Here is a 27,704-nt window from a genome sequence, read left to right as displayed (position 1 = left end):
ACCTTCTCAACCCCCGCTGTAACATGGTATCTTGCACTCTATTCTGTTAACCTGATGTGCTTGTATGGTATGATCTACCTTTAATGCACGTAAGACAACATTTTTCACTATACCTCAGTCCATGTGACAGTAATAAATCAAATCAAATATGCAATGTGATTGCTTTCAGCTCAAGCCGAGATAGCAGCTTTCAGCTGGAAAGGGAAAAGACTATTTCAATTTTGGAGGAGTCATGAGTGGAACTGAAAACTGTGGAGACATTGAATTACAACAATACAGAAGACCATTTCATCTGGCCCTCTTAAAGGATAGCTCAGGTGTCTTAATTCCTAACCTTATGGTGGTGGAAGATCATTGATGAAGGAAATTAAATTGTCGGATCTTGGCACTTCTCTGAAGGGACTCCAGTAGTAATGTCCTGGAACTGCATTGATTAGCGTCTGATCACAACAACTATCCTCCAACCATAGAGTCATAGAGATGTACAGCAAGGAAACAGACCCTTCGGTCCAACCCATCCATGTCGAACCAATCTAGTCCCACCTGCCAGCACCCGGCCCATATCCCTCCAAAAAACCCTTCCTATTCATATACCCATCCAAATGCCTCTTAAATGTTGCAATTGTACCAGCCTCCATCACTTCCTCTGGCAGCTCATTCCAAACATGTACCACCCTCTGTGTAAAAATTTTGCCCCTTAGGTCTCTTTTATATCTTTCCTCTCTCACCCTATACCTATACCCTCTAGTTCTGGACTCCCTGACCCCAGGGAAAAGGCTTTGCCTATTTACCCTATCCATTCAACCACTGGAGAGGTTCTTCTTTGTTCCCATTGCCTTCAGTCTTGTTTGGGCTTCCTGGTGCTGTACTCATTTGCCTGGATGTCAGGGGGCAGCTGACCACTCCTATCCACAGGCACTCCAATGTTGGATCCACACCCAGTTCAGAATTTGTCTTTCCAGATGGAAGTGGCCATGTGTTTGGAAGGTACTGTCAAAGGATCTTTATCAAATTTCTGCAATGCATCTTGTAGACAGTACACATTGACCATCAGTAGTGGAGGGAGTGGGTGTTTGTAAATGTGGTAGTAATCAAGTGGGCTGCTTTGGCCTGGATGGTGTCCAGGCAAGTGGGGAGTATTCCAACACACTCCTGACTTGTGTCTTGTAGGTGGTGGGCAGATTTTGTGGAGTCAGGAGGGAAGTTACCTGCTGCAGTACTCCGAGCCTCTGACCTTTTAGAGTATTGAATGCAATTCTGGTTTCCCTAATAACGGAAGGATGTTGTGAAACTTGAAAGGGTTCAGAATAGACTTAAGAGGATGTTGCCAGAGTTGGAGGGTTTGAGCGATAGGAAGAGTCAGAACAGGCTGGGGCTGTTTTCTCTGGAGCACCAGAGGCTAAGGGGTGACCTTATAGAGATTTATAAAATCATGAGGTGCATAGATAGGATGAATAGACAAGGTTTTTTTCCCTGTGGTAGGGGTATCCAAAACTAGAAAGCATAGGTTTTTATATGAGAGGGGAAAGATATAAAAGGGACCTAAAGGCCAACTTTTTCATGCATAGGGTGATGCATGTATGGAATGAGCTGCCAGAGGAAGTTGTAGAGGCTGATACAATTACAGCATTTAAAAGGTATCTGAATGGCCATATGAGTAGGAAGTGTTTATAGGGATATGGGCCAAATGCTGGCAAATGGGACTAGATTAATTTAGGATATCTGATAGGCATGGACGAGTTGGACTGAAGGCTCTGCTTCCGTGCTGTATATCTCTAAAGCTCTATGAGCTGATCTTGTAGCCACTGTATTCTTATGGCAAATCTAGTTCAGCTTTGGTCAGTTGTAACCCCGAGGACGTTGACAGTGTGGGGAGTCAGTGATGGTCAGCTATTGAATGTCAAGGAGCGGTGATCAGCTTAGTTCTAATTGGAGATGGTAATTTGGCTGGCATTTGTGTGGCACAAATGTCTGTTTTATTCCGTATCTTAAATTGTGTTCATCACAATCACCCTGGAGTGATTTTACAAGAAATTAATGACTTGATAAGGTGAGCCACCTATCACAGATGATCCAACCTTTTCCATTCTTGTCAATGGTGTCTCCAGGCTGGTCTTGCTGGAGCTGAAGCTGCATGGGAATTACGGGCTTTGCTGAGTTTCCCAATCTCTCAACCTCATTCCAGGAAGTGTTTATTGGGTTATGATGCTGTTCTTTGGGAAGAGGAATGTTGCCTGGAAGCCTATCTTGATCTTCTTTGACTGGGAACAGTTACAATCAGCCAGGTCAGACAAAATGGGGTGCCAAGATCCTCTCTTACTCAACAACCCCAGCAGTGAGACCACAGTAAAGACCAGCACTCAATCTAGATTATCGTCACCAGCTAAATCTCTCAGTCTGTCACACACCAACACTTTCATGTCCCACCTGAAAGGCGGCATCATCCAACATCGCAGCCCTCCCTCAGTCCTGCACTGAGGTGTCCACTGACTCACAATATATGGCAGTGGTTCAACCTACTCAGCTTTACAAAAGAATCCATGGGTGTTACTGGCAAAGTCAGCATTAATTGTCCATTCCTAATTGCCCTTCAGTGGGAGCCAACTACAACTGAATCATAGAGCTGTACAGCACAGGATGTCTTGCTAGGGCCATTTTAGAATTGACCATGTTTCTGTGGACCTAGAGTCACACATAGGCCAGGCCATGTATTATATTCTCAGGAGCTATCAGAATAGACACTATCAGAAGCTTTTATTACATTATAGATATTTTCTAACCACCTTGTCCAGAGGGATATTATTGCAAAGTGGGACTTAAATATTGATCTTCCTGACTCAGAGTATGGACACTATCACTGTACCTCAACAGCCGTCCAGTTTTGTTTTTACCATTAGATCTCATGCTAACATATGGTGATGAATTAACGATCATGCCCCTGAAAGGTATATCACACATCTGCCGTGAGACATTACAAAAGGTCAAATCATTTCAAGATAGGAACACAAATTGTTCTCCTTTCACCCCTGTTGTGCATGTCCCAAAATAATCACTGATTGAGCAGGTAATACCCCAGTTTGGATTTAGATGGGCAGGGAAGGTGTTCGGTTGGCAATGGTTAAATCCAGTTCAGGTTGCCTCGCTACAGGAAGGATATTATTAAGCTAGAGAGGGTTTGGAAGAGATTGACCAGGATGTTGCTGGGAATGAAGGGTTTGAGTTATAAGGAGAGGCTGGATAGGCTGGGACTTGTTTCATTGGAGATTGAGACGTGACCTTAAAGAGTTTTATCAAATCATGAGGGATATAAGTAAAGTGAATGGTAGGTGCCTTTTCCCTAGGATGGGAGATCTCAAGACTAGGGGCATAAAGATGTAAATAAGATATGACAGACAAATTTTGATACAGAGAGTGTTTTGTGTGTGGAATGAACTTCCATAGGAAGGGATGGATGTGGGAACAGTTGCAAATTTCAAAAAAAAATTAGGTAAGTACATGAATAGGAAATGTTTGGAGCAATATGGGCCAAGTGCAGGCAGGTGGGACTAGTTTAATTTTGGATTATGGTCAGCATGGATTGTTTAAACTGAAGGGTCCTCTTCCATGCTGTACTACTTATAGCCAGTTGTGACATTTCAGAACACATCAGGGTCAGGACAGAGGTTCAAACTACAGTCAGCACATGGGACTGGAAGATTGAGAGGGAGTTGCTAGTTGTCAAAAATGGAATCTCCAGCTGTTGCTGCAAGAATTACAGGATGAGGGGAGTTTCACAAGTTCAAAGCTTGGTTACATGGAATGTCTCAGGGGAAGGGACTGGGCATGTATCCTCTGGAATCTAGAAGCACTGAGAAGGGATCTCATTCAAATAGACACAATTCTTACAGGGAACAACAGAGTAAATATAGGAAGGATGATTCTTCGTAGCTGGGGGGAGGCTGGCCTTGAGCCAAGGGATACAATCTTAAGAGTAAAGGTTCAACCAAGAGGATAGGACTGTCTGGGTTTCCTGGAAATTGCACAGAGTCTCCTGTATCTGTTGGCTGGAGAGTAATAGGGTGGGATTAGAATGATAAGGATGTTTAGAGATTTTGGCTTTTCCACAGGCAATCTGTAGTAAAGTTCTTTACTCAGAGGGTGATAAATCTTTGGAATTCTCTACTCCAGAGGGATGTGGAGGCTCAATCGCTGAGTATGTGATGTTGAAGAGAGAGATTGGTAGATTTATGAATAGTAAAGAAATGAAGGGATACAGGGTAGTTCAGGAAATGCGTTTGGAAAACGGGATCAGCCAGAATCTCTTTGAATGGGGTATTGGGCTTGAGGGGCTGAATGGCCTCCTCCTGCTCCAATTTTCTTTGTGTTCTGTCATCATACATGGCATGGAAGCTCCATAAATATTTGATGTATCTCATTCCTGCTCCCGACGGGTTGAAGATTCCAGAATTCAGTCCATTCTATAAACTCTCATATTTATCTTAAAGTCAAATTTCACATATTTTATTCTGAAATTTGCAATTACTTGTCAAAGCCTATGAGAATTGCAAAGATATTGTCAGGGTTGGAGGGTTTGAGCTGTAGGGAGAGGCTGAACAGGCTGGGGCTGTTTTCCCTGGAGCATCGGAGGCTGAGGGGTGACCTTATAGAGGTTTATAAAATCATGAGGGGCATGGATAGGGTGAATAGGCAAGGTCTTTTCCCTTGGGTGGGGAAGTCCAAAACTAGGTTAAAGGTGAGAGGGAAAAGATTTGAAAGGGACTTAAGGGGCAACTTTTTCATGCAGAAGGTGATGTGTGTATGGAATGAATTGCTGGAGGAAGTGGTGGAGATTGGTACAATTACAACATTTAAAAAGGCACCTGGATGGGTATATGAGTAGGAAGAGTTTAGAGGGGTATGGATGAACTGCTTGCAAATAGGACTAGATTAATTTAGGATATCTGATCGTCATGGATGAGTTGGACTGACGGGTTTGTGTGCATGCTGTGTATCTCCATGACTTTGTGACTCTCACATCTGTTCTACATGGGGAAGTGCCCCTAATCTGTCATCCATCAAGGGGGTGCGGTTAAAAATCGTTGCCCCACCTTTAGCTCCATTTATTCTGATCGTATTGAACTGAATTTTACTTTTAGCCGCAGATGGCTGTGCATTGCACTCATTACTTGATTGTGTGTTCAAACATGTAGTACAATTACAACATTTAAACGGCATCTGATGAATACATCAATAGAAAGGGTTTAGAGGGATATGTTTAGAGGCCAAGTGTGGACTAGATTAATTTAGGACATCTGACTGGCATGGATGAGTTGGACCGAAGGGTCTGTTTTCATGCTGTACAACTCTATGTGCCTCAAAACCTGAGGCCAAAAATCTGGTCTGGAAGTCCAGCACAGTACTGAAGGAGTGCTGAATCTTTGGAGGTGTCATCCTTTGGATGAGGGTCACAATCAGTTGAGCCTACCATTTTATTGAATACAGGAGCGGGCCAGTAATCTATTCCTATTTCTTACCTATTCTTACTTGTCCTTATCAATAAATTATTATCCCTCAATCAACACCGAACGAACAGATCCTGTGGTCTTGTCAGTTTGAAAGGACCAACAATACTTCAGTTTAACAGATAGGCAACACCTCTGTGAGCATAGCATTCCATCAGTACTGAACTAGGAATGTTGAGGATTGATTTTTTGTGTTTAAGTGAGCCTTGGATATCTTTAATTAAGACACTGTTTGATAAAATGGAAATTACAGAGCTGTTTGGATATTTTCTGCACTGAAACACATTTTTTAACCATGTGGGTTTGTGGAAATGGATTTGATATTTTAATGTGCATTGTGGTTTACTTGGTGTTTACATAAAGTCAAATGACTTTGGAGAAAAAGACAAAGAAAGCTTTGAAAGGTTTAAGAGATGGGCTGATGGCCCCTAATTGCTGGAAAACCTGGCTTTGAGAAAACTGTGGGGTATCTATGCTAATATAGTTGCTTTAGGACCCTTTTCTGGACTAGGTGGTCACTAAGGAGAGAAATTTCAGGGCCCACATTGTCATTTTCTCCTTCTCTCAGTAGAAGCTCTTAAGATCCTGATAAAGTTCCAAATTTCAATATTTCTGACTGTCCTCTCAATCTTGAAAAGCTGAACCATGACCACTTCCCAAAGATTCAGATTGAGATTGCTTTTCAATCTGAGGATCTTCCAGTAGTCTGCATCTGTCAGCTACTCAACATTGCTGACAAGAAATCTGGTGGATTGCAAGAAGTCAACAGAATGTATTCTTTGTTTTCAGACTCTTAGCCAATATGAGTTACCCCCAAAAAAATCCTCTTTCTGGATGTAAGTTTGCTTGCTGAGCTGGAAGGTTCGTTTTCAGATGTTTCGTCACCATACTAGGTAACATCATCAGTGAGCCTCCAGTGAAGCACTGGTGTTATGTCCCCCTTTCTATTGATGTGTTTTGGTTTCCTTGGGTTGGTGATGCCATTTCCTGTGTTATTGATGTCACTTCCTGTTCTTTTTCAAACAAATCGATGTGTTTATTGATAGAGTTCTGGTTGGAATGCCATTCTTCTTGGAATTCTCATGCGTGTCTCTGTTTGGTTTGTCCTAGGTCGGATGTGTCATCCCAGTCAAAGTGGTGTCCTACCTCATCTGTACATAAGGATACCATGATAGTGAGTCATTTTTTTTGTGGCTAGTTGATGGTCAAAGTATCCTGGTGGCTAGTTTTCTGCCTATTTGTCCAATGTAGTGTTTGTTACAGTTCTTGCAAGGTATATTGTAAATAATGTTTGTTTTGCTTGTTGTCTGTATAGGGTATTTTAAGTTCATTAGCTGCTGTTTTAGTGTGTTGGTGGGTTTGTGGGTAACCATGATGCCAAGGGGTCTGAGTAGTCTGGCAGTCATTTCTGAGATGTCTTTGATGCAGGGGAGAGTGGCTCGGGTTTCTGAGTGTGTTTTGTCTGTTTGTTTGGGTTTGTTGCTGAGAAATTGGCGGACTGAGCTATTTGTGGAGTGTATTGTCTTTTGCATTGTGTGAATGTGTCTGTTTGGGATTAAGGGGACATGGATCTAATTCCGGATTATAATTTTGAGAGAAACCAGAGTTTGCCAATTACTCTAAGAATAAGTTTTGTATTTTGATAAACAGATTATTTTGAGTTCAGTAAGAAGACCTGTGAAAGTCTCTTTTATTCTGGATAGTCGCAAAAAAAGCAAATCAGTTGGTCATTTTGGTCTTTGAATCAATTAATTTAGACAAATTATGCAACTGTTGGAATAGTGAGGGCTTGACTGTCAGCGCATTCCTGCTGTCACAGTCACCACACTTCCAACTCAGAAGCAAGAGTGTAACTTCCCAATCCATGGCTGACGTGGGCCAGAAGGCTGAACTGTTACAGTCAAATGAATTCGGCTGCTGAAGAAATGTGCTCATGTGGTATTGTAAACAACAGCATGGACCAATCGGGCTGATGGGTCTAATTCAGTGCTCTATAATTCTACAGTATGTCTTCACTATCTTGCACAATCATGCTATACACTTTCAAATTCCTCCCCTCCATTAAACCTGCACCAAATTCTGTGTTGTGCGTATTGGAATACATTGCCAAACGCCCTTCTACTGTGGGCAGCACAACTTTACATTGCAAATGTTATGCTGGAAAAAAACATTCCAAAACCTGCCTACGTCCCAGGAGCTGAAGAAGAGAGAGGGCAAGTACAGATACTTTAACAAGATGAAATCTGTAATTTAAGAAGAAAGGTGTAAAATTACATTTCCAATTGAGTTAAGCAAAGTCAACTATTAAACTGGAAGCCTACTCTTGTCTGACATCACAACCAAAGGCACAAGATACTGTAAACGTCCATTCATTCTCCCCTCCGCCTTTTGCAGCATACGGCCCGCCCTCCTCCTCCTTCCCCCATTGGCGCTGGGCGGGACGCCAATCAAGGGGACGGGCTGCACCGATTGGACGGAGGGTGGGCCCGTGCCTCGGAGCGCACTGCCCTCCGGGAGCTGTAGTTTCGGTCCTGGTCTCGCCCAGCCTCCAAACGGGGAAGAGGACTACAACTCCCGGTGGGCGCGCGTGCGCGTCGGTTTTTGTCTGGAACAGCTGAGAACCCGGGGACTGTGACAGAGAAACTGACACAGACACAGGGAGCCGGTCCGCTTCAACGCGGAAGTGGTGGCCTTTTAGAATTCTCATTTTCTTCGTGGAGAAGGGGAAGAGAGGAAAATGGTATCTTAGGAAATAATGCAAGGCCAAGCGGACAGTGAAAGGAAAATTATTTGCTCTTTGATAAGAAGAGCCCTTCGAGGGGCCACTCTTAACGATAAGGGACTGGGAGAGCTGAGCCAGCCTTTCAGGAGAGGCAGCCGCAGCCCTCAATGGCCAGCCTGGTGTATGGATGCGCAAGCCAGGCTGGTCTACAATGGAGCCAGCGGCGATGAGTTACAGCAAGTCCCCAGCAACCGAAGCTGCCACTTGCAATGGGGACCATCAACAGGAGTCTCCTTCCCTGCAGGCTCCTGGATGCTGCCAGCTCCTGCTGCCTAAGCCCCCGCCACCACCTCCCGCTGCCGCTGCTGCACCCGGACCCCGGAGCTTCTGGACGGCCGTGTTCGACTACGAGTCCACGGCCGACGAGGAGCTGACCCTCCGCCGGGGCGACGTGGTGGAGCTGCTGTCCAAGGACTCGCACGTCTCCGGGGACGAGGGCTGGTGGACGGGCAAGATCCAGGACAAAGTGGGCATCTTCCCGAGCAATTATGTCAGCAGCCACCCGGCCTACGGCGGCTTCCGAGGCGGCGAGGAGTTACCCCTTCCCCTAGTCATCGACTTCAGCGAGCTGCTGCTGGAGGAGATCATCGGGGTGGGAGGCTTCGGCAAGGTCTACAAAGGCACCTGGGGACGGGACGAGGTGGCGGTCAAAGCGGCGCGCCAGGATCCCGACGAGGACATCAGCGTCACGGCCGACAATGTTCGCAGGGAGGCCCGGCTCTTCGGCATGTTGAGGCATCCCAACATCATCCTGCTGAAGGGGGTCTGCCTGAAGGAGCCCAATCTGTGCTTGGTCATGGAGTACGCCCGGGGAGGCGCCTTAAACCGAGCCCTGGCGGGCAGGAAGGTCCCCCCTCATGTCCTGGTCAACTGGGCAGTGCAGATCGCGAGAGGAATGAACTACCTTCACAACGAGGCGGTTGTCCCAGTCATTCACCGGGACCTTAAATCCAGCAACAGTAAGTAGAGAACACAACATTATCCCGAGGGACTGGTCAGCCTGCACATTACAAAGGAAACTGCAATGGCCATTGGTTCTACCCAAAACAGATGCACTAGAGAAATCATAGCTTTCAGGGGTGGCGTTGACTTAGTGGAGTTATCACTAGACTGTTAATCCAGAGACTTAGGTAATGTTCTGGAGGACCTGGGTTCAAATCCTGCTATGGCAGATTTTGGAAAATCTGGAATTTAAGGGTCTAATGATGACTACGAATCAATTGTAGGAAAAACCCACCTGGTTCACTAATTCCATGTGGGGAAGGAAACTGCCATCCTTACCTGGACTGGCTAACATGTGACTCCAGACCCACAGCAATGTGGCTCACCCTTTATTGCCTTCTGGATAATTGGGGATGGGTAATAAATGTTGCCAAGCCAGTGATGCCCACACCCTGTGAATGAATTAAAAACAAACCTGGTCCCCAGAACATTTTCCCCCTTGAATATTTTGAAATAATTTGTTACTGGAAGGTTAAGAGCAAGGAGAGTATGTTATGCCTATCCAAAGTTGTCCTGGTTCTGGATGAGTTGGATTCAAAGATTTAGAGCACACAGCATGGTAATTGTGATCAACCACCTGAAGGCCAGATGCAGGAGACTATTAGTGCCCCTTCTTTGGGGCAGTTGTGTTCCCCGAGTACCAGGGGTGAGGGACCACAGTGACATAGAGAAGTTGGTATTGTTCTTCCCAGAGCACAGGACGCCAGAGGCATTTAACTTTCTGCAAGGTTTGAATTTGAATAGGTAGGAAGTGGTTTCCATTGACAAGCTAGCTGGCGAAAGGATCAGAGGGAAATGTACAGAATTCATTTTCTTAAAATGACAGGAGTGTTGAATTTGTGGAAGATGCTAAGTGGCCTCTTTTCTAGCACAGTTTGATAATAAAAATGGCAAGGATTGGAGAAACTCTGGCTGCGTCTAACATTTTGAGTCTGCTATGATTTCTTCAGAACTCTTCAGTTTGGTAGTTTATTGAATTTATTTTACATTTTTACCATAATGGCATTTGAAACTGAGACTTGGCACAGGGCAATCCAGTATCATAACCACAATGTTACTTTGGTTGTTGAATGAAGATCCAGTTACACAATCTATCTCTCATCATTCAAGTGGAAGGTGTGACACATTCCCAAAGCACACTGTTCACTTACACTGTAATGTAATGATCCTTGCTGTAAACAGATATCTGATCTCTGTTCTTAGCATGGAATAAGCTTGACCAAGGTTCCAAAGCACTACCACATCATTGTAGTTTCAACTATCAATGAAGATTGGCTGGTTTTGGCATTTGGGGCAGAGTGTTCAGTAAGGAAGGATGCCAGTCTCAGACTCGGTGCAATCCTGGGTTGGTTTTCAACGGTGATTCACATGAGTCTGGAATTGTGAAGGATAAATTGAACTGAGACCTTTCAGGAATTTTAAAATTAATTGAAACCACTTCTGCTAGTGAGAAAATCCAGGACAGGGGTCTTCAACTTTAAGATCAGAACCAGAACATTCCTTCGAGAAGTTGGGAGGCACTGCTTCACACAAGGGACAGGAGAAGTGTGGGACTCCCTTCCACAAAGCCGAGATGGTAGCTCAGAGAGTGACTAATTTTTTTTTAAGAAAAGGTTTTTGCAGCACCATAGATGATCTCAATGCATCCCAAAGTGCTTTGCAGCCAATGAAGTCTGTCACTGTGTTGGAAATGTGCTGCCATTTGTACACAACAAGCCCACACATGCAGCCACCTGACTATCACAATCTTTGGATTGTGGGAGGAAACTGGAGGAAACCCACATAGACGTTGGGAGAGTGTGCAAACTCTACCCAGATAGTCACCTGAGGCTGGGTCCCTGGCGCTGTGAAATGGCTTAGAGAGGTCAAGAGCCAATAGCAGTTGGTAACAAATGCTGGTGTTGTTAGTAACATCCACATCCCGTGCAGGAATAAAAAAGAAATCTAGAACATCCTGACCCAAAAGTGCAACAGAGCTACAGTTGACATTGAGAGTTTGGATAAAGATCAACAATAATCTTTTTGAATAGCAGGATAGGCTTGTTGGGGTGGGGGGGAAATGGCCTCCATCTGGTCTCCTGTGATGGGAAAGCAACAGACAGAGATTTTGCACATTGACACTTTGACTTTCAGTAGCATCAGATGAACAGAGCACCCAGAGGGCAAATAGACAAATGGTTGCTGGGAGTCTACTGCTTTCTTTGTAGCTGTTCTTCGACATTCTGAAACCTGCTTTAAAAACACAGACAGAAGGGCATCTCAGTGGCTCCGTTTGTAAAGCTGCTGTCTTTTAGGATATAAAACCCTGAGGATCTGTCACCCAGTATTTGCATCAAACATCCCCAGCTCAGATAGAGCTCCAATAACAACTCCTAAACCTGGTATTAGAAAATTGTCTATACTTAGGCCATTGTCGCAATACTGAACCTCGGAGCATCTCCTAGTTGTCTAATTACCAGCAATGATGTGCTTTAGGTGACAGACATGAGGAACTAGGTCAGCGCTATCCCAACGCACTTCCCATTGGATTCGGATGCAATATTCAAGTTAGAGTGGGATTCAAGTGCAGTTTCTAATGAACATTGTAACTTTGTGTATGTCTATATTTTCTAATGTTACACTCTCTGAATTATAATCAGATATTGTTGTATGTATCCAAATTACAAAATTCCTGCATGCTATATCAAGCATTGCTTCTCCTCACTGCAGATATTTTGACTCACAACACAGGTTGTGTTGTCCTTGTAAGCCTCTTCCTCCTGTACCAGCGGTTTCTGTTCTGATGGGGGAATAAAACTCAAATTGATCATTTGAATGATTAGCTCAGCAACTTCCTGGAGCATGTTTGTAAAGTAATGCATGGCATTTACAGGTTAGAAGGAAGCCATTAGGTCCAACAATGAGGACAAGAGGAAACTGTGGAACACCACAGGATGCTGTAAATCAGAAGTAAAAGCAGAAATCGCTGGAAAAGCTCGCAAGTCTGGCAGCATCTGTGGTGACAAATCAGAGTTAATGTTTCAGGTCGAGTGACGTATTGTGAGGAATGGTCACTCAACCCGAAAAGGAAACCCTGGTGCAGAACTAGGGCAATGGCACAGAGGTAATGTGTTTAGGGTAAAAGATATTATACTGAGGAATGTGGGATTGGAGCGATGGTGGGAGGTGATTACGAGGCTGCAGAACAGGATGAGAGTATTGAATAGGGGATAGTAGTTTGAGAAATTATTTGGAAAGAGCAGAAAATCAGAAACAATGGGCTAGCTCTTTCAAAGACCTGGCATAAACACTAAGGGACTGATAGCCTCCTGAGCTTAAGGGTGTACCATTTGGTCAAGGGCATGAGGATAGAATCCAAAAAGCATTGGAAAAGAATGCTATTAGAGACAGAGGCATGGAAAATGAAACATAGGATTGAGACATGGCAGATAGGGAATGGGGAGTATGGCATTGGAAAAGATTCAACAATATTTGTCAACAATATTAAAGATTTGTTACAGTCTTTTTCCAGAGAAAGAGGGGCTCAGCCTGTTCTACATTTCCTGACACCTATAACCTCTCCTTTCGGGCAGCGTTCTTGTGAATCCTCTCTGTGTCTCTACCAGCTTGTCTTTAATTCCTTTTTTTATGATCTTGATGCCAGTACTGTATAGTAAACATGGCAATGCATCACAACAGGCCTCTGCCAATCAAGTTCAAGGATTAGATGAGTGCCGAGAGAAAAAAAGGAGATCAGGAGGGTTTGGTGAAAGAGGTGCGTTCTGAGCACTATTGAAGGACAATCTGGAGATATTCAGAGAGAGAGGTTGCTGAGGATACGATGACAGGGGTAGGGGGGGGAGGTGGATGGTGGAGAGTGTGCAGTTGAGGGGAGGTCAGAGGTGGTGGAAGGGAGAGTGGGATGGGAGAGGTTAAAGGTAGGGGAAGGGCATGTTCATGGCAATAGAGACACTTCATGATGAAGATAGTCATCCCAGTTTTGAATTATGTATATCATTTTAAAGATAAGTCCCACAACACGTAATGGAAGGACCAGTTTCAACCAGAAACCAATTTTTCAGGTTAGCTCAGTTGGCTGGATGGTTGGTTTGCAGCACAGTGACCCCAATGGCGTGGGTTCAATTCCTGCACGGGCTGAGGTTCCCAGGAAGGACTCTTCTTCCAATGTCCCCCCCACACCTGAGGTGTGGTGACCTCCAGGTTAACCTCACCACCAGTCATCTCTTTATCTCTAATGAGAGAACAACCCTGTAGTACTCCTGGACTATGGCACGTTACATTGGAAGGTGTGTGGGTGTTCTATGACTAAAATCAAATTTCTCGTTAAAAATTCAACCTTTTTTAAGTTGTGGAAATATAACAGAATAAGTGAACAAGCTGTCTTTAGGGTAAAACCTCCCAAGACAATGCCCAAGATCAGCTAAAAACGAATTTGCAAGGGGTGCTTGTGGGGCAGTAGTAGTGTCCCTGCCTTTGAGCTAGGAGGCCTAGGTTCAAGTCCCACCTGCTCAAGAGGTATGTCATCAACATTTCTAAACAGGTTGATTTTTTTTTTAAGAAAAACAAATAATGCAAATAATTTCTTGGACTTCCTGATTAACACTGGTTAATTTGGAGTTAATCTACTTCCCAACAAATCTCATTGCCCATGGATGCAACTGTTGAAAATGGCAGGGACTGCATTCTAATAATTTGAGGATCTAAGCTGGCATAGAAAGTGATCTGAGTCAGGGGTATGGTCTACCTATTTTAGCATTGCGATCAGTGTTGGTGCTCTGTCTCCAGATTTGGGGAACCATTTATCTTGTGACACAGTGAGCGGTGTCACAGCCTCTGAGCCAGGTACTCCAGGTTCAAATCCTCTCCAAAACATGATGGTCAAGGAACTTGTAAATCCTTCAACACACTCTCACGGCAGGGTATAAGACCGGGAGAGATTCCTAGTCAGCCATGGATTGCCTAGAATATTGTTATCACATCTCCAGATAACAGCCTGCATGGAAAGTACATATCACCACAATAACGCTGATTCCCTGAGTGATCTGTAACTCACTGCCACACTGTCAACTCAATATGTGCAGTTATTGAGTCTCCAGTTACCTTGCTCTACGACTCTGAGTATGAGAGATCTAAGCAGCACCTTTCCCAATTTCTTTGTCTGGTTCTGGGAGCCTCGCATTTTTGCAGAATTATGTAGCCCTTTCATGCATCTTCTCGCATCCTCTGGAGAGCTGTGTTTGAGTGTGTGGATGTTTACCTTCCACGTTAATGCTAAAAAGAAACAATAATGGAATATTTGACAGCGAGCTCCATTGCGCGTTGCCTTGAAACACGATATTTCAAATGTTTACATACAAGCAAGCAGTCTCCTGCTGCCAACTACTCTGAGCTGCATCTCCATCATGTCCATCATTCCTCATTGCTGCTGCTATAGTGTTATAGCATTATAAAGATGTGCAGCACAGAAACAGACCCTTCGGTCTAACTCATCCATGCCGACTAGATATCCTAAATTAATTGAGTTCCATTTGTCAGCATTTGACCCGTATCCCTCTCAACCATTCCTATTCATGTACCCATCCTGATGCCTTTTAAATGTTGTAATTGTACCAGCCTCCTCCACTTCCTCTGGCATCTGATTCCATACACGTACCACCCTCTGTGTGGAAAAGTTGCCCTCTAGGTCCCTTTTAATCTTTCCCCTCTGACCTTAAACCTATGCCTTTTAATTTTGGACTCCCCCACCCCTTGCCTATTTTTCCAATCCATGCCCCTCATGATTTTATAAACCTATATGAGGTCACCCCTCAGCCTCGAGGGAAAATAGCCTCAGCCAGTCAGTCTTCCTTTAGTTCCAACCCCAGCAACATCCTTGTAAGTCTTTTCTGAACCCCTTCAAGTTTCGCAGCATCCTTCCTGTAGCAGGGAGACCAGATTTGAATGCAGTATTCCAGACATGACTGTCAGGATCTGATCACATCACTCAATTTGCAAAGTTTACCGCAGCTCACTAGCTGCTGTGGAAAAATTTTCCACCTGGTGCATTTGAATTAAATGTTTTCAGAAAGCAGCAACTAAACACCTTTGAGCTTCCCACGGCGATAATAATTAACCTGTAATTGTCAATTAGCCATTTCCCCAAAAGGGATTGCACTTTGGTAAGAGATGAAGGTCAGGTTAAATATTTTTCACTTACTGGGGGCTAGCTTTATTTAAGATTATCTCTTTGTGATTCATGCGTTCCTTGTTATAGCACCTTATGTGTTATGTGATGTCTATTGGAATGTTTGGACAAGCAATCAGTGAGGAGGTGTTAGCAGTAACTCAGTGGGTATGATGTACTTCTGTCAGAATCACAGACTTGTTGCAGTACAGAAGGAGGCCAATTCGGCCCATCATGTTTTGCATCATCTCCTGAGCATGTTTGTTTTGTGTCAATCGCCTTCCTCTTTCCCCTTAATCCCTCACATTTCTTCAATAGCCTTGGGAGTTCAGGTCCCACATACTCAGGGCTTGAGAAGCAATTCCAGCCAACGCTCCCCCTTGCCCTGAGGGAGTGCAACACTGTCTGTGGTACTGAGTTTTCTTAGTGAGACCAGCAGAGGGTCACCCCTGCAATCCTTTGGGGTGGGAGAGGAAACGGTCCAATCTTTCAATTACTTCGAAGAACGGGAGAGAAGATCTTCCTGACTTCTCCCTCAAACTAACATCACTGTTAAGCGACACCATCAAAAACTTCGAGCCAAACTGCTTATTCTACTCATTCTTGGGTTGTGGGTGTCACTGGCTAGGCCAGCAATAAAAGCCCATCCCTAATTGCAGTTAAGAGTCAATCACATTACTGTGGGTCTGGAGTCACATGTAGATCAGACCAGGTAAAGATGGCAGTTTCCTTCCCTAAAGGACATTAGTGAACTGGAAGAGTTTTCCAACAATTCATAGAATCCCTACAGTATGGAAACAGGCCATTTGGCCCAACAAGTCCACACTGAAGAGTAACCCACCCAGATCCATTCCCTGCCCTATAATTCCCCTGACAAATGCATCTGACCTATTTATCCCTGGACACCATGGGAAACTTAGCATGGCCAATTCACCTAACCTGCACATCTTTGAACTGTGGGTGGAAACAGGAGCACCCAGAGGAACCCCACACCAACAGAGGGAGAATGTGCAAACTCCACCCAGATAGTCACCTCAAGATGGAATGAACCTAGATCCCTGATAACCACTGAGCCACCGTGTTGCCAGTAGGTTCATTGATGTTGAATTCATGACCATTGTGAGACTCTCTTATTATTGAACTCAAATTCCACCACTTAAGGTAGCATGATTCAAACCTGGCTCCCCAGAACGGTACCTGGATCTCTGAATTAATAGTCCTGCGATAATACCACTAGGCACTGCCTTGCCTTGCCCCTTAGAGAGTGAACTTTTAGAAGATCTCTGGGACAAAGGTTGTCAGAGGTTTGGAGGTCTGTTTCAACAATGGCTAGATCAGTTGTTATTTTTAAATCTTGTAGATTTTTGATAACCAAAAGTATTCAGGGGTATGGAACAAATTAAGTTGGAAGTCAGATGTGATCTCATTAAGTAAAAACTAAATGGCTTCCCCCTAAATCTGTTCTCCCCTAAATCTGTGGAAAATTATAAATTCCAGGAACAGGAATTAAGTGGTTTGTCATTAAATGGTTTTTTTTCAGTCTTGGGCTAGCTAAGGAACAGTCTCTTTCAGTATAAAACTGCCCATTTATATGGAAATGAAGGGATTTTAATAAGATAAATAGGAGCAAACTGTTTTCTCTGACAAAATAGTCTGAAACCAGATGACGCAGGAAAACTTAGGGAAAATCCAATTGTATAGCCCTGTCCAAGAATTGGCATTGACATGATGGACCAAATGGCCTTCCTCCACACCTATATTACTGCTGCTTATGGCTGCCAGAGGAAGAGGTACATTTATAACATTTGAAAGGTGTCTGGATGGAGTATGTGAACAGGAAGGGTTTGGAGGAATATGGGCCAAGTGCTGGCAAATGGGACTAGATTAGTTCAGGATATCTCATGGACAAGTTGGACTGAAGGGTCTATTTCCATGTTATGCATCTCTATGACTCTATTTCTGCCAGGAGGTAGGCTGTCACAGCATGCCCCACTCTTTGTCACCCTTACATCATCCTTTCTCAAGGACATTGGTGAGGCTTCTTCTGGAATACTGTGTGCAGTTCTGGTCATCCTGCTACAGGAAGGTTATTAATAAACTGGAGGGGGTTCAGGAAAGATTTACCAGGATGTTGCCAGCAATGGAGGGTTTGAACTGTAAAACTATACTGCAAAGGCTTGTACTGGGAGGGATGCTCACCCAGCTCCCAAAAGCAGCGATGCTGTAAAGAACAAATCATCTGTTTCAGTGATGTTTGTTGAGGGATAAATATTGTCCAAGGCCATCGTGTGAACTCCCTTGCTCTTGTTTGAAACAGTGGCTGTGGGATCTTTCTGATAGAGACAACAAAAATTGAAGGTGCTGGCATCCAAAGTAGACAAACAGGAGGCTGGAAGAACACAGCAACCTCGGCAGCATCAGGAGGTGAACAAGTCAAAGTTTCAGATATAACCCTTCTTCAGGGAGCTTTCTGTGCCCACCTGAGAGGACAGACGGGGCCTCAGTTTAACATCTCTTTCAAATGATGTGATCTGAGCCAGAACTACTCCTGGGAAGGTGAACAATGCTATCTCTCTCCCTCAGTTCAAAGAGTGAAACATCACAAGCTGGAGTTCCGCACAGTGCCATACATGGAGTTCAGAGACCTCCGAGGATCCTGTTAAATTATTTCGTTTTCAGAGGTTCATTTTCACACAGGTCCATGGATGCTCACACAGTTACATGTACTCTCACTGACACACATGCTCTCTCATAGACATACATGTGCTCTGTCAGACTCAGTGACACACGTGCGTACCCTCGCATGCTCTCTCTCATGCACACATGCATAAGGGTGCTCTCTCTCTTTCTCGTGCACATGCATGCACACACAAGTGCTGTCTCAGACTTTCGCGTTCTCCCTAACCGACACAGACATGCATACACACGTGCATGCACACACATGTGCACTGACAAATGTGTTGTCTCAGGGAAATGGAACTCACTTGCTTTCTCTGACTCTCGTGCTATCTCACGGAAGCACGTTCTGAGACACATGCTGTCTTGTGGATGCATGTTGACATGTCTCACAGACACACGCATTTACATACACACACTCACGGTTCATGCTGTTCATATTTATATATTCAAATCAACTCATTGTACCTCTCCTCATTTTCATTTTGCTCTTCTGTTCCTCCTCACATTCCTGGGATTGTAGTAAGTTGAGTTTTTTGTCATTGGAACAAAAAGACATAGGCGGCAAGGTTAGATCAGATTAGATTAGACTTAGTGTGGAAACGGGCCCTTCGGCCCAACAAGTCCACACCGACCCGCCGAAGCGCAACCCACCCATACCCCTACATTTACCCCTTACCTAACACTACGGGCAATTTAGCATGGCCAATTCACCTGACCCGCACATCTTTGGACTGTGGGAGGAAACTGGAGCACCCGGAGGAAACCCACGCAGGCAATGGCAGAACGTGCAAACTCCACACAGTCAGTCGCCTGAGTTGGTAATTGAACCCGGGTCTCAGGCGCTGTGAGGCAGCAGTGCTAACCACTGTGCCACCGTGCCGAGTTAGCAGACTCTGGCTTCTGTTTCGCGTGCGTCTAGTCATAAAATAGGGGCAGAAAGTGCTGGAGAAACTGAGTTAACATTGCAAAAACCAGTCATACAGGACTCTACATTAATCCTGTTTCCCTCTTCACAGATGCTGGTAGACCTGCCGAGTTTCTCCAGCAATTTCTGTTTTCATTTCATACTTCCAGCATCCACAGTATTTGGCTTTTACATGGATCTTGTATGTGCACATTCACTTATTTGTCTTGCATTAGCTCTGTATGTGTGAGTGTTCACATTAACAAAACAGAAACTCTCGCAATCATTATTGAATGGTGAGCTTTGAACTTTCACCATGAACAGTAAGGATCCTTGGCACAAGTTGTCAGAGTTGTTAATGATTCAGGTAATTACTGAACACCATGATTTTTTTGGCTGCTACTCTACAGGCTAGGTGTAATTGTTAGGCACTCCCTTAAAACCATATATTTAAGGATTGAATTTGAAGCTGTGATCTCACTTTGTGACATTTGGTTTCAGATTATATCCATTCGGGCGTTAATAAATAAATAGGAAATTGGTTTTGGGAAGTTGGAACTTGGGAGTGCTGCCATGCTGGGTACTAAAAGATTCCATGGAGTGATTTAAGGAAAAGCAGAGGTATTCCACCCACTGTGACAACAAATTTATCCCTTAAACAGTGAGAGGTAGGAGCTAGTCATGGAATCCCCACAGTGAGGAAGCAGGCCATTCAGCCCATTGAGTCCACACCAAGCTTCTGGACAGCATCCCAGCCCCCACCCTATCCCAATAACTGCATTTCCCATGGCTAATCCACTTAGCCTGCGCATCACTGTCAATTATGGGCAATTTAGCATGGCCCAATCTACCTAATTTGCACGTCTTTGGACTGTGGGAGGAAACAGAACACCCAGTGGAAACCCACGCCAACACTGGGAGAATGTTGCCTGAGGGTGAAATCGAATCTGGGTCCCTGATGCTGTGAGGCAGCAGTGCTAAACACTGAGCCACCGTACTACTTAGTTGAAAATGTGTTGCTGGTTAAAGCATAGCAGGTCAGGCAGCATCCAATGAATAGGAAATTCGACGTTTCGGGCATAAGCCCTTCATCAGGAATGCTTAATCATTTGTCTTCATGGTGTCTGTGCGATTTCAACTGCTGGCTAGACTTCTGACTTGTCCCTTTCTTCAGTTAAAGAGTGAGCTTATTACTTAATAAAACCTATTAAAAGCAATCTGTATTCACGCATTAGAAATGAGAGGTGACTCAGAAATGCAAAAGTGAAAGCTAAGAATGTGGCTTTTCCAAAAACGTCTCCGTGCTGAATCAGCTGGAAAGTTGTGAGGGTGAAGGTGCTGACTTGGGCAGTTGAGTAGTCACTTGGAGATTAAGGGCCTAGAGGTGATATCACTAGATTATTAATCCAAAGACCCAGCTAATGTTCAGGGGACCTGTTTTTGAATTATGTCAGGCAGATGGTGGAATGTGAATCAATAAAAATTTGGAATTAAGTCTAATGATGATCATAAAAGTGTTGGCATCATCTGAAAAAATCCATCTGGTTTGTTAATGACCTTCAGGAATGGACACTGCTATCCTTATCCAGTCTGGCCCATATGTGACTCCGGACACCCATAGTTATGTGATTTGCTTGGAACTGCCTTCTGGGCAATTGGGCAAGCACAAGAAATACTTGTCCAGCCAGTGACACCACATTCTGTGAATGAATTAAAAAATAATATTAGTTCTACTGTTACTGAAAGGAGTTTGTCCAGTTTCCTTCAACTGTGGCATTGCTGACTTGATTTGTTCTTAACAGTTAGAGAGGCTTTAATGCTGCTTCTGCAAATGCCGTAGTGTTCAATTCTCAGCTGTGTCTCTTCATAGCACACTTTTGTGAGATTAATACATCAGCTCACCAATGCCCAGAAGGGTTTGCTTTAGAAACGTTTCCTTGTATTTTCCTAGAAGGCTTAAACACAGACATGCCTTTTGCCCAAGACTCTCTTTCTCTCAACTTCTATTATGGTTACAGCCTGCAGCTCAACCCACAGGAGACAGTTTTCTACTGAGAGAGGGTATTCAGTCTCTCATTATCTCTACGTACAAAGGAGACCAGATGTCAGTTTCTGAATGGTGTCTCTCCCTTTTGAGGTGTTGCTGTCTAAGTTCCCTTGGCACTCTTCAAGGGCAGCATTCCATGGGCCCTCCTGAGACTCCGCATAATGCACACAAGGATGTTCCAAAGAGTCAGAAAATTTATATCCTCAACCATATTTCTTCATAAATGTCCATATTTTTAAAAAAACCACACATGTTGCACTTAAAAATCCCCAAACAATGTTGTCCTGACACTGACACAATAGATATTATTTTCTTGGATTTGCCATCATTCTGTGAGCTGCATTCCTGGTTGCCTTTGACTCCGGAAGGTTGTGTTTGAGATCCTCAAGTATTCCAGGCTGACACACTCGATGCAGTACCAAGGGAATCCCATTTGGCGAGGGGAGTCTTGGACAGGCCATTGGACTGAAGCAACATTCGCCCCATAAGTGGTTATGTAAAACAAACCCAGGAAGCTGTTTAACACAACTGCAGAGGAGTTTTCTTAGAGAAAAGTTAGGGCCAGAAAGAGGGTACTTGGCTACTTGGGCTCTTCCGGGTCTTGGTCAAGATCAACAGCATTCTGAGCATGTTCCCTGATCTTTATCAGACATGTGTTTGTGGCCGCTTACCGTGCATAAATTGGCTGTTGTGTTTTCTGCATTACGATCGTGACTTCATTGTCTGTAAATTGGCTTTGCACTTTTGAGGTCATGAGAGTGGTATATCAATCCAGCTCATCATTTTTAATAGAGACTCCATAAATTATTGATGAAGATTAAATCAAGGTTGAAATATATCTGTTCAATAAGTGGGCATGGCAAGGGATTAAAATGTTAACTAATATAATTTATTGAGTTACACATCCATTCATTTTTTAAATATCTGCTAAATGAGTAATTTCAGCGATGCAGCCTGAGAAATGTACACTTGTAACTTAAGATCAATAATGAAACATTAAACAGCTCCTGTACCAGACTGAAATCAAGACTCATCACTGAGATCCTGTTGTAACCCATTTATTCGCAGGATTTTATAACCATGGATTAGCGGCTAAGAATGTTGAGGGTAGTGGAGAAAGGGAAAAAAAATGGAGAAATGACGAAATACATCAGCCACATTCTAACTGAACGATAGAATGAACTAGAGGTGCTGAATGGCTTCCTTCTATTCCTCACTTTCAAAATGAGCAGTTTCTTTACTTTTAAAAATCAGGCTCCATATAATATGTTCTTCAGCCGATGTTTTACCTCAACTTCCAGTCGGTAAGTTGTGTGCCTGACTCTGAAAACAAAGATTGCTCTTTTTGTAATGATTTTCATGACTTTTTAACATCTTACAGTGCTTTGCAGCCAACTGAATACTCGCAGAGTGCTGTCACTGAGTAACATAGGAAAGGCAATTGTCAATTTGTGCACAGCTTAATTCCACCAGCAGCCAAGTGATGATGGCCAATCAACTATTGCAGTAAAATTGAGCTACGGTGGCTCAGTGGTTAGCACTGCTGCCTCATGGCGCCAGGGACCCGCGTTCAATTCCAGCCTTGGGAGTTTGCACATTCTCCCCGTGGCGCTGTGGTTTCCTCCGGGTGATCCAGTTTTCCCCCTCAGTCCAAAGATGTGTTGGTTAAATGGATTGGCTGTGCTAAACTGCTCCTAACGTTCAGGAATATGTGGGTTAGGTGGTTTGGCTGGGCTAAATTGCACATTCCTGATGAAGGGCCAGTGGCTGAAATATCGACCCTCCCGCTCCTCGGATGCTGCCCAATTTGCTGCGCTTTTCCAGTGCCACGCTTTTTGATTTTGTCTCTCCAGCACATGCAGTCCTCACTTTCTCTCTAAATTGCCCACAGTGTCCAGGGATGTATGGGATAGCCATGGGAAATGCAGGGTTACAGGGTGAGATGCTCTTCGGAGTGGTGGTGTGGACTTGATGGGTCGAATGGCCTGCATCCGCACTGTAGGGATTCTATGATTGTGGAGTAGTTCCCCTTGGAAATAGTCCAGTGGGATCCTTTACATCCACCTGAGAAGCCCGTTGTGTAACATCGGCCAATGTGGCACTTCCTTTGATACTACACTAGTCTTGATTTTTGTGCTCACGTCCCGGGCAATGGAATGTTGTGTGACTCAGGACATGGATAACACCCACGGAAATGCAACTGAGTCAAAGTTCAAACCCCAGTTGGGAACTTGAACCCACGTCGAGACTGGTAATTAGCAAATCAATATGTGGGGAGTGCTGCATGGTCTGAGATTTTTTTATTTCAAAAATATACTTTACTCATAGAAGGAAATCTTTATGTACATACACAGTTCATGAAGCCATTCAGATCTGTGCTGTTTTTACTTAGAGTGGAAAACACATTGGTTTCTGCTTTGTCTATATTTACCAATAAACTCTTGGTATTTAGCTCGGGCATCAGGGAGGTTCGGATTACTGGGTGGACCCCCATTATTCTTTGGCGCAAGGACCTTACGCATTGGTCTTTCCCCACTACACCTTGGCAGCAGCTGCCCTACGTGTCTCAGCACATAGATCTGGGCCCTGGAATGTGTCAGCCTGCAACACTCATTCAGGGTCAGCTCCTTCAACATGTTCTGAGAATACCGTCTCTCAGATGGAATGTAAAATTGAGGCTCCAGTCTACTTCCTTGGGCAAAGGTCAAATGAAGCACACATTAAGGTGTGGTGAAGCAGAGATTAGATAAGACCTGGGGAGTATCGATGGCAGTTGGAAACCTTATTTGGAAGGTTGTTTGTGATAAGTGGTTATGACTCTGTCCATAAGGACACGTGGTGTTGTATAATGACGTGTCATATCGACTGTTTGTGGAAATTGCTGACCTTGGAACCTGAGGGAAGCTTGTGAATGGCTGTTGCAGACCATCACTGAGAGAAAAGTGTGAGAGATGGTAAGATGGCAGATCCCACCTATGGTCTCTAACTATGCATCTCATTGCCATGGAAAGACTGCCAACATCAACGACCCCTTCCTCCCGATAATACTCTGTCAGGCAGAGGATACAAAAGCTTAAACACACAGACCAAATGATTCAAGAACAGCTTCTTCCTCCACTGTTCTGACCTCTGAATGGGCCTCTCAAATCTGAAATCTCATGTTGATCTTGCTCTGTGCACCTTCTGTGCAGCTGTAACCCTGTGTGCCTCGCTCTGTCTAAGTACCATTTGTGATGATCTGCCTGTGCAGCAAGTAAAACAAACATTTTCGCTGTACTTGCAACAACAGTAAATCCAATCGCATGGATGTCACAGCCAAAACTAATTAGCTTTTAATGAGAGAGGGAATGTAAAAGGATTTGGTAAGAATTGTAAGGGAATGGGGACTGATTGAATGTGGCACAATGTCAACATAGGATCTGTAAATCCTGGGACCTTCTGACAGAAAGTGCTGGCTGCGACAGCCACAGGAGCAGGAGGCCATTCTCTCCTGGTATCTATGAAGGTGGCAGTCACTTTGAACTTGTGTGTGACTCCTTCCTTCCAAGGGAATGATGGGACCAGTGTGTCTCTGATGCATCAGAGAGGTGAACGATGCAAGGTAACACTTGATGATTTTGTTCCTGTGATGAGATTAGCTGGGGAAATGGGAAACATACATGGCTTCCCCCATGTATTGGGTGCGATCAACTGTCACAGGTCACACTGAGATGGCCATATCACAACATTGGGAATTAATCAGTTGGAAGTGTTACATTCTATTAACGTACAGGTGATCTGTGGTCAGTGTTAACATTTCCTAGAGATGTGTGCCTGCTACCCTGGCTCCTACATCCTAGAGGACTCTCTTGTACTTGGTGCATTTAAGAGTCCAGGTGCCTGACAAAGCTGGTTATTGTGGGACTAGGGCTACCCACTGTAACAGTGGCTAATGACACCATCATGCAGCCCCCTCCTGATGCAAAGTACAGATACAAGGCAGGGCTGGAGCACTGAAGATGCAGTTCTATTGTTCGGGCTGGTCTGAGGGCCCTGCAGTTAGATTCCAGGCAGGCTGCGTGTGCTGGATCGGCCAAGTGTGCTGTGATCTCTATGAGTGGAGCAGGCAACGGGGCAATGTGCTGGATGCTGAGGAAGTTGGGGAACGGGAGCAATCTTCTGAGGCAGAGCTCAGCTGTACTGGAGTGCTGCTAGCCGGGTGGAGGTGGAGTGGGGAATTGGATTCACACCCATTCAATCATCATTGGCCATGGGGTTGGGGGAATCTGTAGGACCTCTCTACCCAATTGCCATCGCAACTCAGACTCAAACTTAGCCAAAACCTGTAAAAACCAAAAGACTCGATCCCAAGTGCTTTTACTTAGAGAGGGGTTATAAAAGTAATAGAGTCATACACCTTGGAGACAGACCCTTTGGCCCAACTCTTCCATGCTGACCAGATATCCTAACCTAATCTAGTCCCATTCCCTGGTACTTGGCCCATATCCCTTTAAACCCTTCCTATTCATAATCCCATTCAGATGCCTTTTAAATGTTGTAATTGTACCAGCCTCCACCACTCCCTCTGGCAGCTCATTCCATTACCACACCATCCTCGGTGTGAAAAAGTTGCCCCTTAGGTCTCTTTTAAATCTTTCCCCTCTCACCCTAAACCTATACCCTATAGTTTTGGAATTCCCTCCCTAAGGACATTGGGGGTCCAACTGTAGCACACAGACAGCAGCCAGTGGAAGGTGGCAGATCGCAACCACCCCCTCAGTGGGACAGTTAGGGTTGGGCAATAAAGGCAAAAGTGAGGACTGCAGATGCTGGAGATCAGAGACTAGATTAGAGTGATGCTGGAAAAGCACAGCAGGCAGAACAGCACCCGAGGAGCAGGAAAATCGACGTTTGGGCTTCATCCCGATGAAGGACTTTTGCCCGAAACGTCGATTCTCCTGCTCCTCAGATGCTGCCTGATCTGCTGTGCTTTTCCAGTACCATTCTGATCTTGTCTTCGATGGGCAATAAATGTTGGCCAAGTCAACGATGTTATAGCCTGTGAGCAAATAAAGAAAAACTGAGCTGTGTAGATTATGAATAACTGAAGGATTTGAAGGGAAAAGAAAGGCGTTGATACTATGATTGGCAGAGACCTGGATGCCTCAGGCAGAAACTCCCACCAATAATTCCTGTGGTGCCTTTTTGGAGAGATGGGAACTGCAGGGTCACAGACACAGACCTGGAAATGGGCTGGATTTACCATCAGACACGAGGGCCTGAACACCTTTTTGTGTTATGTGTGCCCTATGGATTTTCTACTAAATTGTGACATTATAAATAGTGTCAGGGGTTCACTTCATTGTTCCAAGCAGCAACGCCTTAATTGCCTCTGGGACCTTTTAAAGTAAAACCCTGGAGGCTGGTTAACAAATCACAATCTACAAGGTACATTTGTGAGGTTTGCAGTAAGCTGTCAACCTGGGTCACGTCAATAGCCCACATATTTAGTCAGAGCAGGTACTGATACTGGGAACTTGTAGATTTGGTAACCCTTCTTTAAAAAAAAAGCTTTCTGAAATTAATTTACTGATGTAAGAGACTCATCGTTTGGCACCGAAGAAACATCCTCTCTTCTGCACAACCACATTGTGACACATCCTCGCACCTGTTATTACAAGCCTCTTCTTCCACGCAACATCAGAAGAATCCCATTAAGCTGGAGAGGGTTCAGGAGAGATTTACCAGGATGTTGGCAGCTAGGGAAGATTTCAGTTAAAAAGAAAGACAAGGACCTAGTTCACTGAAGAGTAGAAGATTGAGAAGCGACCTGATAGACGTTTATAAAATAATGACAGGTATAGATAGACTTAATGGCAGATGACTTTTCTCTAAGATGGGAGATTTCAAGACTAGGGAGCACACTGTGTTTTAAGGTGAGAGGAAAGAGATTTTTTTAAAAAAGGGGGCAAATTGTTTACAGAGCATGGTTTGCCGTGCTGTATGACTCTGACGAAGATTGACTGGAACGTTTAACTTTTAATTTTGCTCCTTCTTTCTCTCCACTTTGTTCTTAAGTTTTTGTACTGAGGTACGTACACCCAAGATGGCACCGTTTGGCGACATTGCAAACTTTTCACTGTACTCCTGTACTTGTGTACACGTGACAGTAATGTCGGAATCTAAATGTGGGCGGCACAGTGGTTAGCACTGCTGCCTCACAGCGCCAGAGACTCGGGTTCAATTCCCGCCTCAGGCGACTGACTGTGTGGAGTTTGCACGTTCTCCCCGTGTCTGCGTGGGTTTCCTCCGGGTGCTCCGGTTACCTCCCACAGTCCAAAGATGTGCAGGTCAGGTGAATTGGCCATGCTAAATTGCCTGTAGTGTTAGGTAAGGGGTAAATGTAGGGGTATGGGTGGGTTATGCTTCGGTGGGTCGGTGTGGACTTGTTGGGCCGAAGGGCCTGTTTCCACACTGTAATGTAATGTAATGTAATCTAAACCTAAATCTCATCACTCCACGCGCTGCTTAAGCTCCAGATGCCATGCAGCATCCTCGGTTCTCTGGGGCTGGGGAGAGCTGCACATTTGTGTCCTGATTTTTGTTTAACTTAAGGTAAAAGCCTTGGCTGACACTCCCAGGGCAGC

The 27,704-nt window shown here is 44.5% G+C and overlaps 1 protein-coding gene across 1 annotated transcript in view; it reads left to right on the top strand.

Annotated features, from left to right (window-relative positions):
• The first annotated feature begins 8,144 nt into the window (after positions 1-8,144).
• Positions 8,145-27,704, top strand: part of map3k10 (mitogen-activated protein kinase kinase kinase 10) — a 79,783-nt gene continuing 60,223 nt past the window's right edge. The window contains exon 1 of the mRNA XM_060856060.1: positions 8,145-9,242. Coding sequence (XP_060712043.1) covers positions 8,411-9,242 — 832 coding nt within the window. The 5' untranslated portion in view covers positions 8,145-8,410. The remainder of the gene's footprint in view (positions 9,243-27,704) is intronic.

Source organism: Hemiscyllium ocellatum, chromosome 47 (assembly GCF_020745735.1).
Source record: "Hemiscyllium ocellatum isolate sHemOce1 chromosome 47, sHemOce1.pat.X.cur, whole genome shotgun sequence".
Lineage (NCBI taxonomy): Eukaryota > Metazoa > Chordata > Chondrichthyes > Orectolobiformes > Hemiscylliidae > Hemiscyllium > Hemiscyllium ocellatum.
Note: the sequence above shows the minus strand (reverse complement) of the source record. Positions and strands in the feature narration are given on the sequence as shown.